The following is an 18,601-nucleotide window of genomic DNA, read 5'->3' on the forward strand; positions in this document are numbered from 1 at the left end:
TATTTGCACTTTACTGACCTACATTACTTGCATGCTAAGTCACTCCAGTTGTGTCTGACTCTTTGCAACCCTATGGGCTGTAGCTCACCAGGCTCCTCTGTCCATGAGATTTCCCAGGCAAGAATACTGGAGTGGGTTGCATGCCCTCCTCCAGGGGATCTTCCCTACCCAGGGATTGAACCCACATCTCCTAAGGCTCCCGCATTCCAGGTGGATTCTTTACCACTGAACCACAGGGGAAGACTCCCCTACATTGCTTACTCTCTCTCAAATTGGCTCTAGAGAACAGACTTGTGATGATAGCCAGTGGGAATAGAATCAATGTAAATTCCTGTGACTAAGTCAGTTAAAAATTTGCAAAGATAGCTAATCCTCCTAGTGTACACAGTTAGGCTTTCTTTGCCACGATTACATATTGTATCCTCTTGGCATGGTCCTGAAGGGGGCTTACGTGCTTTGTGTTTTAAGTCAAAACTCGATTTGTTGTGGCAGTTTTAATCAGAACACATTCCAGTTTGAATCATTGCATCCAACTTTGCAAAAACTCTGTTTCAAATAGCTTCAACTGGAAAAGTTTATTATTTTGAACTCTAAAAATGAACAAATTGATTCACAAAGACATAGGCATTTGAATGCTCGGTGAGTAATTTTCATTTGGTTTGTACATTCTGCTTCCAATATGGGAGGTTTTTCCACACACAAAAAAAAAAAAAAACACACTGAAATATACTCAGAACTCACATGTGTTTTTACAATGAACTCCAACAAAAAGTTTCAGCCTTTTTTCAAATGTTTTACTTGCAAAACTTCTGAACTGATGGCTCAAAAATCCATTCAATTTTCCATACCTCCTGAAACAGTTTCAATATGATGATCTCTTTTGGCATGTCTTCCCAGGAGATTACTAAATTAAATCTGCACTACTTTCCTGGCCGCCGATGCTTGATGGTCTATTTCCAGAATCTGGCAACAAGGCTGGCACCATTAAAAGTCTTTGAAATGCAGACCTTATAAGTAGGGAAATGGCAAGGAAGACGACTTGCAGACGGAATGGCAGAAGCATCAGGGAGGGAGTGATGGAATGCAGAGAGAGGAAATTTCCACTCCCAAAGCTTTTTAAAAGAGATGGTGATTGGGAACAGTGATGCTCCAGAAAGACAGAACTTCAATCACACAACAGCACTCGGTAGTTAAACAACAAATCCTACCCTGAATTACCTCCGAGGAAATCATTTCAAATCCCCACAGTGGCTTTTGCCAATATCTGGGGATTTTTGCATCTCACTGTCTTTCATCACTCTTAGTACCCCCACTAAAACAGCCTCATAAAAGCGAGGTGGAACGGAGTCAGGTTCCGAGGCACAAGTCAGCACGCCCTCCTGAGAGGACTCGAGTCCCCGAGGATGCAAGCTTCCTGACCGCCGCCCACGGGCAACTCGGGGGTTGGAGCGGGGGGCGGGAGGCGGGGCACGGGGAGGGGTCCGCGCCTCCTATTGGCTGTCTCCAGGGCCCCGCCCCCACACCCTGGTCGCCGTCGCGAAGGACGCGGCGTCGGTTGCTTGTCAACATGGCGGCGGCGTCGCCACCTCTGCCGTTTCCAGGCAAGGTCGCCGCTGCGGCAGCTGCCGTCGACACCAGAGCCCAGAGCGCCGCTGTGCGGGAACCGGAGCTGCGGCGGCCAACTTTCCCGCCTCAGTGACGCGAGGCTTGAGAGACGGAGTGCTGGGAGGGCCGGAGGAGGCAGCGGGTGCTGCCATGAGGGCGGCTCTGGGGGCTAGCCGGGAGGCGGCGCTGAGGTGAAGGATGCTGACCAGGAGGCCTGGAGCCCGGAGCGCGGTCGCAGGACTGGGCGCTGAATCCCCGGACACCCAAGTCAAAGCCCCCCTCAGCCCTCGCTTGAGCGGCGGGCGTCACCGACCTGGCGCCTACTTGTATCCTTCCAGTCGTGGTTGCCTGGGTGGCGGTGTTGGAAGTGGGGAGCCCCATCTTTTTTCTGTTCTGTTCCCATTATCACAGATGCTAGATGAGAGAAACCAGCCAGTCATCTTAATGCGGGTATTTGCTTCGGCAACTGTCGCTGCTCCCCTTAAACCTGAAATAACATCTTCTATTCTAGGACCACTTTCGCGGCCGCCTTGTTATCTCCCCCGTTTTCAACTTTGCGGTAATTTTTTTTTTTTTTTAATGAGTTTTGAAATAGGTAAACGTATTCTCTGGGGATTGTTTTCTTGTAGAGTTAGGCCATTATGTTCTTTACTTCATATTATCCATCTCCTGATAATTCATGCTGCTTGGAGAAAAGAATGCCGCAAGTAAATAAAATGTTTTGGTCTCCTGAAATAGTCCGTCTTAAGAGTTAACCTAACACTTCCTTTATTTTACAGAGCTGCTAAAGCCTAACATAGTTGGTTAATTTGTTTTGTTTTCCATCCTCTGTCCAGTCTGTTGTCAGAGAGACAACAGACAAAATGAGAAGCAAAGGACCTGGAGCCTTCACACTGGTTTATCACTGACTTGTCCCTACCTAAGAATTGGTCTAGCCCACCTTTGACATTATTATTGGTTGCATTGTAGAAAATTGAAAGTGTTCAACAGTTCTGTTTTCAGAATATGTAAACCATGTTTATTCCTTCAGAGAATGTTATGATAATTAGAGTGTAACCTTTGTATTCTCAAAGGACTTGGTTGGTAGTGATGATGCTATGTAATCATCTTCATTCTTGTCAGAGAGTCTCTGCTTTTCAAATTAATTCCCATTCTTATTGTCTCCAGGTTCTGGGAGTTGCACTTTTAAAAGCAAGTAAACAAGCAATTTTCATTTAGTGCTTCCTTTTTTGGCTAGGTGCTGAGGAAGACAGGTACATACAAAGCTATTTAAATAATGGTAAATATCCCTCTTCTGATCATGCTTCCTCAAGTTTTATCCCATCTTTTCTTGCTTTAGTCGACTTTTCAGAATGCTAACCTGCAATGACAGCTTCTGATTCTTTTCATCTATTCATTATTAACTCCATTCACTTTGGCTTTTGCCCTTGCTGCTCCTCAAAACTATCCTGACTCAAGGTGCAATCTGAAATAAACCGGATTGCTTTCAGTATGTATTTGATTCTGCCCCCTTGACACTGTGTTTCATTGAACCCTGAACTCCTATTACACTGACCCTGATTTATCTGTAAATCAGAAAATAGGGAAGCACTGTAAGTGGCTCATTGACAAGGTGTATCTTTCCATCATTTTCATTAGTGAAATGATCATAGACTTAATATTTTTAAATTTTTAAGGTATGAATGTTGATACAACAAAGGAAATAGTTGTAAAATAAATTTGGCAGTACCTCAAGTGAACAAAACCAAATAGATATAATTCCAGAATTATAATGTTGGTTTCCTATAAAGAAATGTATTACTAAAAATATACTTAAATACTAAATATATAGTTAAAATTAAGAAAGTTGTAAATAATCATTTCAATAGATACCCTGAGCCTTTGCTAAAATCCAACAACTTTTGCTAGTGTGTGTGTGTGTATATGCATCTATATGTATTATATATAATATACATTTTTTCCTAGTTTATACATATATATTTGCTAGTAAATCAAGAATATCATTGTTACTAGGTGGAGAAACACTTAAGCACTTGTGTCATATTGTACATTCTCAGTGTCTGTAATGTTTCATATTGGATACCTGGTACAGAGTAGGTGTGCAAATTTATTAATAACTAAATTTTAAAAAATGAACTGTAGACTTAAAATAAGAAGTGGCTTGGTAAAATTTCTACATGTGACTTCTAAATATGAATTCAGTACTCAGAGGCTATATTTCTCTACTTAAGTTGGAATTTCCTAACTCTAAAGGCTATGGAAGAACAAAACTTCATGAAGTTTATCTAATTAAAATTAGATGAAGTTCTATAATTTCAATTTCTTAAAACAATTCAAAAGGAAATAGAATAAAATTTGTTTTCAAAAAAAGGAGGGAAGGTCTCTCATGTCCCCTTCACACTATGCCTCTTTTTTCTCACAAGTATCTCCAGTCTTTTCCCCTTCCGTTTTATCCTAGCACCCACCTTGCCTCTCTTTATTCCCTACCCAGTTTAACCCTTTTTAATTATCTACACATATTCTCTCAACAACATCCTTGGTTCTTTGTACTCCTGTTCTTCTTTCTCAACCATCCAGTAACTATTACCACCCTATATTTCTGCTCCTTCACTCAATAATAAAAAATCTGTCAGAGAAAAGTCACAAGATGGCTGTGCTTTGATTGTTCTCAGCTTCACCAGAACAAGAACGGAATTCTGTCTTGTTCCTTTTAAATTAACTTCTGTGCCAGCTCTTGATCACCTTCCCTCATTCTTAATACCCTGTCTTACTATTTCATAAGAGAATGGATGCGTAAACTCCCTCAAGTCCCTCCCAACAAACAACACAAACCATCCTACTCCCATCACCAACCTCAGTCCCCTACCCTATCTTTTTATCCAGGCTCACTGATAGGATATATATCACTTTTACTGTAGAAGGTGAATCCATTCACTTATGTCCTTTTTTTCATCACCTCTCTTTTCAGTAACCCTGGATTGTAAATTATCCTAACTCTCTATTACAATTTACTTCCAACTCTTCTCTAATAGCCTTCTTTCCCTAAAGCCTATAAACACCCTCTAGTCTTGGCTATCCTTAAAACTAAAAATCAAACCTTTTGATCATAAGAACTGTTTTAGTATCTCCTGTCTCATTATTCAAACCACTAAAAAAGAGTAGTCTAAATTCACTGTCTCCACCTTGAGTTACACTTTATACTTCATTCCAAAATATACTTGAACTGATTTAAAAAAAAAAAAAAAAAAAGGCATGGACTGTAGTCTGTCAGGCTTCTCAGTCCATGGAATTCTCCAGGCAAGAATACTGGAGTGGGTTGCCATGCCTTTCTCCAGGGGATCTTGCCTACCCAGGGATCGAACCCAGGTCTCCTGCATTGCAGGAAGATTCTTTATCATCTGAGCTACTGGGAGGTTCATAAAAAATAAATACAAAATTGTAAAGAAAAACTGACAGAAAATAGATTTTCACATTTTTCATAACTTGAAGGTATAATAACTTTACCTTTTGAAAAGCAAGAACCAATTTCAAATGAAAAATATTTCAAAGATAACTTGTTAATTTAAAACTTTAGGGTAAGGGGAAATTGTATAATTAAATAAAATGAATTATCTGGAGGAAATACTTGTAATTATGATAGAAGGTTAATATTTATACTATTCTATATAGAATTTACTGAAATTGATTTTTTAAATGAAGTTCTCAATAGGTAAATGACCAGTGACTCTGAACTAACAATCCACCAAAGAGGAAAATAAAATTAGTATCAAATAAGACAATTTTTCTGTTTTGCTAATGCATACATACTATAACCTGACTTTCCACATGGTCTTTCTTTTTTTAAAAGTACTACCTTATACTCATGAGGTTTTAACTCATATTCATATATATCTAATGACATGTAAATTTATATAACCCTTTTGGAAATCAATTTGTCTGTGAGACACTGAAAGCTATAAAGATATGTATACCTTTTGTCTTAGTTTATCTGCTGAGAATTTTCTCCAAGGAAATCGTTCAGCAAGCTTTTATTATGCCATTACCATATTCTAAGCACCATGCCAGGCATATTATATTTTATAGAAATGTAGAGGAGATACACATGATGTACCCATGAGAGTGTCATATCATCCAGTGAGGGTTAGAAAAAGCTTCATAGGGTAAGAACTGTTTGAGGTGTCCCTGAAAGGATGGGTAGAGTTAGCCAGCATGTACCAAAATATAATGGCATACTATGTCATAGCTTGTTCTGTTAATAAGTATCTTGGTATGATAGTGTGACTGAGCTAGGAGTCATGTAGGGAAGTGTTGAAAAATGAAGATGAAAAAACAGACCAGATTATAGGATGCCTTATATTCTAATGTTATCATGAAAGTAACAGGGAGATTTTAGAGAACAGCAAAGAATGAGAGACATAGTGAGATTTGTGTTTAGCTGATTTTGTGGACGTTCAAATGGAGGATGACAAGTTTAGGAGTAGTATGATGAGTTAGAAGACTACTGAATTGGTCTGGGCAAGGGATTTAGAGCATCACAGTCAAGGCTGTAGAAGAAGGTACAGAAAAGAAAAAGAATCAGGATAGCTCTAATAATTTGACAAGAGTATTGGTTATATGATTCATAGTTATTAGTGGTGGTACAATATTTGAAAAAACCTAAATGAGCTACAATTAGAAAAAGACTATATTGGGAGAGGATGAGGTGGGGTATATTAGGCTATGCTTTTAAGTTACAATCATTATGTATTACTTAGCCAATACTACAACCTATAATTTTCTTGGTTTTGTTGTTGGGTTTTTTTTTTATATAAATATATAACCTTTCTTTGAACAAGTATTTAATTATGGTTTTTATGGAAGTATCTTACCTTTACAGTACAGCTTGTATGAAAATAAAAGTTTAACCAGCCATCTAATATTTTTTAAATTTGAATACCATACTTTGAAGAGATGCAAAGGCAAAGCATTTTTTATAACTCAGCAGGCAATATTATATATATATATTAGCCATATATATATATATAGAGAGAGATTTAATTAAATCTAACATATAGTTGTCAGAACATTATTACAAACATTACATTTGTGATTTTCTTTATGTTACTGTGCTGAGACTGCAAGCATGTTAAAACCTTGAACACAACTGTTTCCACGTGCATCACACTCCTTCATATTTCTCACCTGAACCGAAGCAACTTCTCCCTTTGCTCCCACCCAACAGTGTTGATCTTGGGTACCCTGAAAGGAAGTTGCACTTTCCTCCACTGAGATGTTGTGACTTAGCAGTTAGCCATCTTGTTGAAGTCTGACTCCTTCTAATAAATTACTCTATTGGAAGAAGAAGCTAAATCTTTAGCTTTTTCCATGCTAACAATGAACCAGATTCCTTCCTTTTTTTTTTTTGTTTCAATTTTATAAATCCTTCAAAAGAAACATTAAATAAAAATATCATGTATGCAAGTGCATGTATTTGTTTATGGTGAGGTACAAAATTTTATAATAAATTATTAATGGCCAATGGCATAAAAATAGATAAATAGCAACATAATTGAAAGTGCCCATTTGCAAAGTTTCAAATGACTAAAACATTCAAATAAATGTGATTGGTTTGAAATATATAGTATTGGATAGTTTTTTTTTTTTACTATGTTGATACTGAAACACTGTAGGATCCTAAAATTAAGACATTTTGAATTAACAAATTATGTACTGCTTAACTTATTATTTAATATGTTGTTTTATCACTAATATTTATATCTTATAAAAATTTTGATTAAATAGACCTCTTAAAGAGAATTTCAAATCTTTATTTGGGGGGAGGAGTGGTTTAAACATAGTTCATTCTAAAAAGACAACTAGGCATGCTCTCAATATATAACCTCAATACAATCTTATATACATCTGGAGGCCTGGCATGCTGCGATTCATGGGGTCGCAAAGAGTCGGACACAACTGAGCAACTGAACTAAACTGAATGATGAGGTACTGGAAATGGTAATTCAATGACCACTTCTTAAAACTTCAGAATCATTAAAAACAGAAAAATACTATGATAAACTTGATAAAGGCATTCAGTAATGCCAGTTGAAATGTAGCTGAGTAAATGCAGACATTAGTTAACCACAGCAATTCAACATTTAAAGAAATAAATTTCAAATGAATGGATGATTTAGATAACTAAAATACTCTTTATCTGGCAAACTTCTTGTAAACACTGCTATGTATGGTTTTCCTGATGGTTTGTTTTATAACCTATGAGTAAATCACCAAATTTTCCCAGTTATATTGCTAACTGATTTTTAATATTTTAATATGACTTTCATAATGTGAATTGGAGAAGGCAGTGGCACCTGGAAAATCCCATGAAAATGTTGACCAAAACGTTTAACTCATCTACTTTATATTAGTGAAATATAACCTCCTTTCATTTTTCTACATGCATTCCTAAGATGTACATGTGTGTTAAGTCACTTCAGTTGTGTCTGACTCTGTGCAGCCCTATGGACTGCAACCTGCCAGGCTCTGTCCATGGGATTCTCCAGGCAAGAATGTTGGAAGTGGGTTGCCATTTCCTTCTCCAGGGGATCTTCCTGACCCAGGGATCAAACCCAGGTCTCTTAACATCTACCTGTATTGGCAGGCAGATTCTTTACCACCAGCACCACATGGGAAGCCCAACATTCCTAAGATAGCAACTTGTTAATAAATCCCAGGGACGGAGGAGCCTGGTAGGCTGCCGTCTATGGGGTCGCACAGAGTCGGACATGACTGAAGTGACTTAGCAGCAATAAGTACCCAAATATCTGTATAATGAAAGAAAAGATAGACATTCTCCTTATCTAGGCTCATGATGTATAAAAGTAATTAATTTTTCCTCAAAGAAAATGAGATGTATCTTCAGATCTATTATCAAGTCAGGAAAAAATAAAACATCTGCCAGTCATACACTGACACTAATGTGTACACATACTAGTTATTCCACAAAAAATCATTACATCATTATATGAGGCCGTAATTATATTTATCAGGTAGCACTGACATTCATCCAACTAAAGACGTAAACCACTGTCCTTAACTTTATGCTGTTATTAGAGATATGAAAATTCATTTTGAGAAAAATTTAGAAGAAGAGCGCCAAATATTACTGCAGCAACAAAAAATATGTCGAAATCGAGCACGTAAATATTTTGTGGAGTCAAACCGGAGAAAAAAGTAAGTAACTGTATTTTATTCAAAAGCATAGAAACTCAGTCTTTATAAATTAATAATTTCTCTACTTTGTAGCATTTTATGAACCTAAGTCATGACAGTGATTTCTGTATAAAATTGATCAAAATTTTTGTGACTTTTAAATTTTATTGTTTTTCTGCCACACCACAGAATGATGTATCATCTAGTTTAGTAAATGTAACTGAGGCAGTCTTTTCTTGGTATAGAATTTATTAGTGTCATATCTACTTCTTAAAATGACTATAAAATATATTCTTCATTTTTGTGTCATTTTATGATAAAAGGTGACCAATTAGCATTTATGCTCTAATAGAATATATTTTATTTTAATTATTATTCACTTATATATAATTTTTATGTATGTACTTCCCTCATTCATCCAGTCAGAAAAATAGGGGAAATATGAATAATGGTGGAAATATTATAAAAAGAATTTTATAAATGATTGCCACTTTAAAAAAAGAGCTTTCTAGTATAAACTGGCAACTAAATAAAGTAAAAACACAAATGCAAACAAGCCTATCTCTGCTTGACATTTCTCAAAATTCATTTGAATTGCTGGTTTATTTTTTAATGCAGAGTGGTTATGCCATTTTTATTGTTGTTTCTTTCTCCCTTGTTTATATTTCTGCAATAGCTGAATAGCAGAAAATCCCTAGAGTTTATTAACTACATCATTGGGCATATGTTGCAAATCCCATTTGGGGAATATAAAATTGTTTACCTGTAATTTTTTTCTGGCACTGTATTTCTCTTTAGAGTAGCTCTGTACCGCCTGGTGTAGTTGATAATATTTAATGAAGCTTCATTTTGTTTCTGTTTTTTATTTGTGTATTTCTGTTTTTCCCCTACCTTTCAGCTCCTGAAGCTTATAAAAGGCACTGATAGATGTTCCATAAAGATGAATAATCTTATGTTGAAAGAGTCATTGGCTTTGGAGTCAGAGATCTAGGTTAAAATCCTAGCTCCATCAGTTAGAGCAAGTTATTTAAGCTCTTTGAGCTTTAGTTTCTCATTTATGATTGGAATTAATACTATGTATTTCAAGGAATTATTATGTAGAGCAAAAAAGTTTAATAATAGAAATGGTTGAGAACACATATACAAAATATTTGTCATGTAGTGCTTCAACATTAAAGCTTATTTTATTAACAAATTAGTATCTGTCAATTGTACATTTTTAATAGTCTTGCTGTATGAAATGGCAGGCTTTATATGTGGAATTTGATTCGTAAAGTTCCAACCTATCTTGTCTCATCAAATACCATAAGAATTCTGATGTAGAAAATATAGAAGAAAATTTGGGGTTTAAAATTCTAAGAGGCAGTACATTTTCCAGTATAATTTCATTATGTTTTCCTTTTCTGTTGCCCTACAGATGGGTAAAGAAAACCTGTTTTTATGTAAAACCACATAAAAGTGTTTTTTTAAACACTAATCATTTATTTCTATATTCACCTTTTATAAAGGGAACAAAATTCTAGATACACTTCTGAACTTCAGAATATATCTATCATTGTGACTTTTTTGGCCTTGCCATTATCTATCCATTTATGCTTTACATCATCTGAGTTTATGGTGTCTATTCATATTATGGTCAGAGTTTAGAAAAACTATTTTTCCTACAGGGTAGAGATGGTCTCCTAACACTTAGGTGTTTTCCTACAAAATAAGATAAATTTGTACTTTGACATTGTCAATACTGTCTCCCCAGTAGTACTCAAAAGATCTTCATAGCCCCAAGTGCTCTTTTTTACTTTTATTAATTGCCTAAAAATCACACACATTTTATTTTCTTGTTACCATTTTTTGCGTTTCTGTTGCCAGTATTTTTCTTGTATGTGTTTATCGCATTCTTAAGTTTTCTATTCTGTCACTCAGTATTCATACAGTGAAGTCCCCTTTGTTTCTCTCCAAGACCTTCCTCCACCAGTAGTTACTGCTGTAATAGATACACCCATAGACCTAATCACAATAGGCATCCTGAGACTTCCCTTAATTGCTCTTAGCAATTAGAGCCACAGTTTCTTGTCTTCCATAGCATCCCTTTTTTTGTTTTGTTTTATAATATTAATTTGTGGGAACACAACCTTAAATAACTTTCTAGTTAGGCTGCTTTGTGGACCAAGTAATTTTAATATATACACATACTTAAAGAATATTAACTTATTTCCTACATTGTTTTTAATTTTCAACTTAGAACTATCTTTTGATAAATTAGTGAAGAGGCATTTATTCATCAACAGCATAGCTAATTCAGTACCAATTATTAAATACTATATTAGGAGAAAAAATAATTTTGGTTAATCTGTTTCATCATTATAAGTTAGAAATGTCAATAATCAGATCCAATATGGCTTCATGAGGAAACTAAATAGAAATAAATTTTAAGAAGTAAAGAACTCGAAAGAAACATTCAAATAGTTTTAAAACAATATAATGTAAGTATGTAGGCTTAAAAGTTCAGATGATCAGACAAAACTCCTATGTAACTATATAACCAACTGGCATAATAAGAAAGAAAAGGATTGAATGGGGAAAACTGCCCAAATAAAGCAAAGAGGAAACACTAGCAAGTGGTGAGGGTCAGGCACTTTGGAAGAATCTTTAAAACCTGTAATAAAGAAGCTTCCTTAAATATCCTATAGGCAGAAAAAAAATTACCTAGAGAATCACAGGGTGAATTATTTGGTGAACATGAAGTATGAGGTAGCTACATTATCTATTTGTGAGAATGGTGGAGTATGGAGTTCCCCATGAAGCAGGAAAACTGTACCTTGGAATAAATAAGGACTTATACTTTAAGGAATTTAAGTCATATTAATCAAGCCTACATATATAGATGTATGGAATAAGCTAAAAAATATAAACAGATTCAAATAAATCCAATTATCAGTAGATTTAAATATCCCTGGATATATTATCCATGCATGCGTGCTCAGTGGCTTCAGTTGTGTCCAACTCTTTGGTACCCTATGGACTGTAGCCCATAGGCTCCTCTGTCCATGGGATTCTCCAGGCAAGAGTACTGGAGTGGGTTGCCATGCCCTCCTCCAGGGGATCTTCCCAACCCAGGGATCAGACCCACGTCTCCTGCATTGCAGGTGGGTTCTTTTCCACCGAGCCACCAGTGAAGCCCATGTTATCCATAATATGTTCATAATATATTAAAGAGAAATGAAAGGAATTCAGGATATTTAGAAGTTATTTTCAGCTATTGAACGTGTTATAAAGGATAACATTTATTCATTCAATTAACATTTGAAAGTGTAGTGAAAGTGTTAGTCTCTCAGTCTGAGTCATGTCCTACTGTTTGCAACCCCATGGACCATAGCCCACGAGGCTCCTCGGTGCATGGAATTCTCCAGGCAAGAATACTGGAGTGGGTTGCCATTTCCTTCTCCAGGGCATCTTCCCAACCCAGAGATCAAACGTGGGTCTCCCACAGTGAAGGCAGAGTCTTTACCATCTGAGCCACCTTTCATATACCAGAGGATAAAAAATAAAATGCATCATTCTTGCTTTCTATTTACTAATAATGAAGTAGTAAAAAAAAAAAAAAAAGGATGGTAGTGCTGTACAGTAAATACTACAATTGAGTCACCAACAAGGTGCTGTGGAAGTACATCTCACACAGTACATGACAAAGAATTCCTGGAAGGGTAAATTCTTATTAGATAATGAGGAGTTAGCTCACTTGAGCGGCAAAGGAGAACAATATGTGAAAAAACTTAAATGTTATGAAATAAAAGACATTAAAAAATAGTTTTATGTGATTTAGGCACTGGAAAATGTGGAAGGGTATCAGGAGAGGAAACTATAGAGCTGACAGGAGACATTACTAAAATAACTTTTGTGCCAGTCTAAAGAAATTAAACTCTATCCTGAGATGCTGTTGAAAGAGTAAAAGAGAGATGGATGCTCATGTTCATATTTTATCTCATTATAACAAAGGGTAGAGAATGAATTGAAAGCATAGGCTGGAGGCAAAGAGGAGGGGTAGAAAGCTGTTATGGGAATCTAAGCAAGAGAAGGTATGAAGCTGGCCTATGAAGGCAGAGTCGGGATTGAGTAGTAGGGTCAGTAGGAGTCAAGGGTCAGTTATGGGTGGCTCATGAAGAGCATTGTCAGAAGAGGAATACTCATCAATTATGCAAACCTTATTCTGACATTTTTAATACAAATCTAAATTACAATGCATATTTCTGTCATCTTTTATATAGATTATGATAAATGTGTTTGATCTTTTCTTCATGCCTTTGAATCATTATTATGGGCATCAAAATATTTTACTCTGTTATGTTACTGTGTTGCCCTTGAGCTATTAAGTTTAATTAGTTTACAATACTAGCCTCTACTGGTTAGCTTGGTGAATTCTTTGTTAAAAGATTTTTTCCCTTACTGCGTAGCTGTAATTTCTTTTTTAAAGTTAAATTTAACTTTGTTATTGTTACTGTTTAGTCGCTAAGTCATTTCTGACTCTTTGAGACCCCATAGACTGTACCCCACCAGGCTCCTCTATCCTTGGGACTTCCCAGGCAAGAATACTGGAGTGGGTTGCCAGTCCCTTCTCCAGGGGATCTTCTACACCCAGGGATTAAACCCAGGTCTCCTGCATTGTCAGGCAGATTCTTTACCACTGAGCCTCCATTTTGAGGTAATTGTAGATTCACTTGCAATTGTGAAAAAAAATACAGAAAGATCCCATGCATGCATGCTGACTTGCTTCAGTCATTTCTGACTCTTTGTGACCCTTTGGACTGTAGCCTGCCAGGCTCTTCTTGTCCATAGGATTCTCCAGGCAAGAATACTGGAGTGGGTTGCCATGCCCTTCTCTAGGGGATCATCCCAACCCAGAGATGAACCTGCGTCTCCTGCAGCTCCTGCCTTGCAGGTGTATTCTTTACCGGTGAGCCACTGGGGAAGCCCAAGATCACATTATACTCTCTATTCAGTTTTCCCCGGTGGTAACATCTAGAAAAACTATAGTGCAGTCTCACAACCAGGATAATGACATATATATAGTCAAGACACAGAGCATTTCTGTTATTTCACATTGCCCTTTTATACCCATACCCACTTCCCTCCCACACCCATCCCCTGGAAATCACTAATCTGTTCTCATTTTTGTAATTTTTTTCATTTCTAGAGTATTATATAAATACTATCATATATATGTATAGTGTATATATTATATATATGATGATTTATGTATGATTCAGAATTGCCTTTTTTCACTCAACCCATTTCTCTGGGATTCATCCAGATCGCTGGATTATTATCGATTAATATCGAATGGATTATTACCATTCACCCATTAAGGATATCTGGGTAGTTCCCAGTTTGGAGTTACTATGAATAAAGCTGCTATGAATATTCATGTATAGGTTTTTGTGTAAGCATTGAAGGCAGGAGGAGAAGGGGATGACAGAGGATGAGATGGTTGGATGGCATCACCGAATCAATGGACATGAGTTTGAGTAAACTCCGGGAGTTGGTGATGAACAGCGAGGTCTGGAGTGCTTTGGTCTATGGGGTCACAAAGAGTTGGACACAACTGAGTGAACTGAACTGAACTGAACATTTTTATTTCTCTGGAATAAATGAAGGAGTACAATTGCTGGATCATATGGTGGTTTAGTCTTTTAAAAAACTGCTAAATTGGTCTTCAGAGTGACTATCCACCAGCAGTGTAAGAGTGATCCAGTTTTCCACATCCTCATTAGCATTGATATTGTAACTATTTTGTATTTTAGCCATTCTTAAAGGTATAGTATCGAGAAGGAAATGGCAACCCACTCCAGTATTCTTTCCTGGGAAATTCCATGGACAGAAGGAGCCTAGTGGGCTACAGTTCCATTGGGTTGCAAAGAATTGGGCACAACTTAGCAACTAAACAGCAACAACAACAAAGGTGTAATATCTTGGTGTGGTTTTAACTGATATTTTCTTAATGCCTATTGATGCAGAATATCTTTTAATGTGCTTATTTGCCATCTGCCTATCTATGAAATTTCTCATAATGTCTTTTATCCATTTTCAATTTTTTTGAAGTATAGATAATTTACAATGTTATGTTAGTTTCAGGTGCACAGCCAAGTGATTCAGTTATACGTATATGCACGTTCTTAGATTCTTTTCTGTTACAGGTTATTACAGGATATCGAGTGCAGTTCCCTGTACTCAATATCCTGTAATATTGAGTATTACAAACTTGTTTGTTTTTTACCTAGTCTATGTATAGTAGTGAGTATATTTTAATCCCAAACCCCTAATTTATCTTCCTGCCCCTCCCACTATCCCCTTTTGTAACCATAAATTTGTTTTCTATGTCTGAGACTATTTCTGTTTTGTAAATATGTTAATTTGTATCATTTTTTAGAGTCCACATATAAGTGGTATCATATATTTATCTTTCTCTAACTTCACTTAATATGGTAATCTCTAAGTCCATAAGCAAATGGTTTTATTTCTTTCTTTTTATGGCCAAGTAATATTCCTTTGTATATGTATACTACTAATTTATCCATTCATCTGTTAGTGGACATTTTGGTTGCTTCTGTCAGGTTGGTTTATTTCTCTCCTTTCATTTTTGTCTCATCCATAACAAAGATTTGGAATGATGGACTAATTACAGCTAAAGCAGGCAGGATATCTTGACTGTTGTCTCATAATAGCAAGGATTCAAAACAACAGACTAGTTACAGATCAACTACAGCTCAAGCAGACAGAACTTTTATTAAACCAAAGAGTGGATAGTACACTCTGGAGACTTGGCAGCAGCTGTGGCTACGGTCCTCTTGGCTTCCATTTTTATACTTCCCATCTCCTCCTCTTGGTTCTGCCCTGTGTACCTACCACCAATCAGGAAAGGGAATGCAAATGGATGTATGCTCAAGGTCAATCAGGGAAGGGGGCATGTCTGGGCACATGCAAAAATAGCATTTTTACATATTCATCTAGGTGGGGGTGGGCTGGGAGCTTTGTTAATAGTTGCAAGTTACATAACAGGCTCTATTGGTCCTGCTTTCCCATATTTCAGTCTGTTATAATCATACATATGTATAGAATATTTATGAACCTTTAATGGGCTCCTGGCTGCCTAAGGATACTTGAGGACACAGCTGTGTACAAGAGAGAATGTGCCAGAGTTGGAGAAGCCCTGTGGCGAGTCTGTATCCACTGTGGGCCTAGGGCACATGGGCAAGAATTGGAAAAGTCTCTGTGGCTGTTTTTGTAGCATATCTGTGAGCTCTCCTGTGAGTGTCTGAGGTGGGGTTTAGAGATCAGCTTGCATCCCTTTCCCTTAAGCCACCCCTCATTGCTCATGCCTAACTTCCTACCTAACATTCCATGTCTTGACTATTGTAAATAGTGCTGCTGTGAACATTGGGGTGCATGTATCTTTTCAAATCAGAGTTTTCTCCAGATATATGCCCAGGAGTGTGATTACAGAATCATATGGTGACTATTTTTAGCTTTGTAAGGAACCTCCATGCTGTTCTCCACAGTGGGTGCACCAGTTTAAATTTCCATCAACAATTTAGGAGAGTTCCTTTTTCTCCAGACTCTCTCCAGTATTTATTATTTGTAGGCTTTTTAATAATGGCCATTCTGACTGGTATGAGATGATACCTAACTGTAGTTGTGATTTTCTAATAATTAGTGATATTAAGCATCTTTTCATGTGTCTATTGGCCATCTGTACGTTTTCTTTGGAGGAATGTCTCTTTAAGTCTTCTGCCCATTTTTTTTATTGGGTTGTTTGTTTTTCTGATATTGAAGCTATGTGAGCTGTTTTTATATTTTGGAAACTAATTCCTTGTCAATAGCATCATTTGCAAATATTTTATCCCAGACTATAGATTGTCTTTTCATTTTGTTTATGTGCAAAAGCTGTGTAAAAGCTTTTAAGTTTAATTAGGTCCTATTTGTTTTTGTTTTTATTTCCATTAGTCCAAGAGATGGCTCCAAAAATATTGCTATGATTTGTGTCAGTGTTCTGCCTATATTTTCCTCTAGGAATTTTACAGTATCTAGCCTTACATTTAGATATTTAATCTGTTTTAAGATTATTTTTATATGGTGTTAAAGAATATTATAATTTCATTGTTTTACAGATAGCCGTCTAATTTTCCCAGAACCACTTCTTGAAAAGACTGTCTTTTCTCCATGTATAGCCTTGCCTCCTTTGTCTTCAGTTCAGTTCAGTCACTCAGTTGTGTCCGACTCTTTGCGACCCCTTGGACTGCAGCACACCAGGCCTCCCTGTCCATCGCCAACTCCCAGAGCTTACTCAAACTCATGTCCATTGATTCAGTGATGTCATCCAGCCATCTCATCCTCTGTTGTCCCCTTCTCCTCCTTCCTTCAATCTTTCCCAGCATCAGAGTCTTTTCCTTTGTCTTGGATTGACTTTTCATCCATTTTCTAATTAGATTATTTTCTTTTTTACTGTCGAGTTTTGAGAGCCCTCTATATATTCTAGGTACAAATCCTATGTCAAATGTGTGGTTTGCAAATATTTTATTCTGCACTGGAGTTTATATTTTCACCTTCTTAATAATAGAGTCTTTCCTAGAGCAAGTTTCTCATTTTTATGAAGTCCAGTTTATAACTTTTTCTTCTTATAGATTGCATTTTTGGAGAAGTCTTTGCTTAGTTCTAGGTCCTGAATATTTTCTCCTAAAAGTTTATACACTTACAAACTGTAAAAAGTTTGTGTTTTTACAGTCTAGGTGTGTGATCTATTTTAAGTTAATTTTTTTATAGTGTGTGAGACATAGGTCATGGTTTTTTGGTTTTGTTTTGTTTAACCTATGGATATCCAATTAGTCCAGCATTCTTTGTTCAAAAACTATCTTTCCTCCATGAATTTTTTGCATCCTTGTCAGAAATCGTTTGTGCATATTTATGTGGGTCTATTTCTTGGTTCTTTAAATGGCAATCCACTCCAACACTCTTGCCTGGAAAATCCCATGGACGGAGGAGCCTGATAGGCTACAGTCCATGGGATCGCAAAGAGTCAGACATGACTGAGTGACTTCACTTTCACTTTCATTTTCATCCCTCCACCAAGGCTATTACCCAGTTTTGGTTACTGTGGCTTTAAGTCCTCAAATCACTTCCTTCCATTTTACTCTTTTTTTTTTTTCAAAATTCTTTTATTCTAATTATTTTGCCTTTACATATAAAATTAAAATAATCTAGTTTGTATCTGTAAAAAATTCCACTAGGATTTTTATAGGAATTGCTTTATACTTGTATATCTAAAGGGTATGGGAAGAATTGACATACTTTCTATGTTGAATCTCCTAATAAATCCACTGAGTATTTTTCTTTCAATAGTGTTTTTTAGTTCTAAAATTTCCATTTGGGTTTTCTTTGTATCTTCTGTTTAGTTTTTGAGACTTTATGTTTTCATTTGCAAACCTGTCAACTTGGTGTTGGCCTATGGACTATCTTTTTTCATTTAGTTTGTGATCTTCCTGGTTCTTAGAATGACAAGTGATTTTTCTACTGGAAATCAGACATTTTCATATCTTGTTATGAGACTCTGAAACTTACTTAAACCTTCAGCCTTAGCTGGCTTTCTCTGGCACTGTGCCAGCAGAGGAAAGGAGTAGGAGGGGGAGACACTGCTTCATTGCTGACTGTTGGAGGTGGAAGTCTAGGTTTACCCCTCTGTTGACAGGGTTGGGAAAGAGACTTCTTATCACTTCTGGGCAGTTGGAGTTACAGCTCCTCACGTGGTCCCCACTGGCAC

The 18,601-nt window shown here is 36.6% G+C and overlaps 1 protein-coding gene across 3 annotated transcripts in view; it reads left to right on the forward strand.

Moving 5' to 3' along the window:
* The first annotated feature begins 1,556 nt into the window (after positions 1–1,556).
* The window catches only part of CEP126 (centrosomal protein 126), a 116,024-nt gene continuing 98,979 nt past the window's right edge, over positions 1,557–18,601 (forward strand). For all 3 annotated transcript variants that reach the window (XM_070384317.1, XM_014476793.2, XM_070384318.1), the window contains exons 1-2: positions 1,557–1,931; positions 8,698–8,817. In XM_070384317.1, the coding sequence (XP_070240418.1) occupies positions 1,804–1,931; positions 8,698–8,817 (248 nt within the window). In that variant the 5' untranslated portion in view covers positions 1,557–1,803. The remainder of the gene's footprint in view (positions 1,932–8,697; positions 8,818–18,601) is intronic.

This window comes from Bos mutus, chromosome 15, assembly GCF_027580195.1.
Source record: "Bos mutus isolate GX-2022 chromosome 15, NWIPB_WYAK_1.1, whole genome shotgun sequence".
Taxonomy (NCBI): Eukaryota; Metazoa; Chordata; class Mammalia; order Artiodactyla; family Bovidae; genus Bos; species Bos mutus.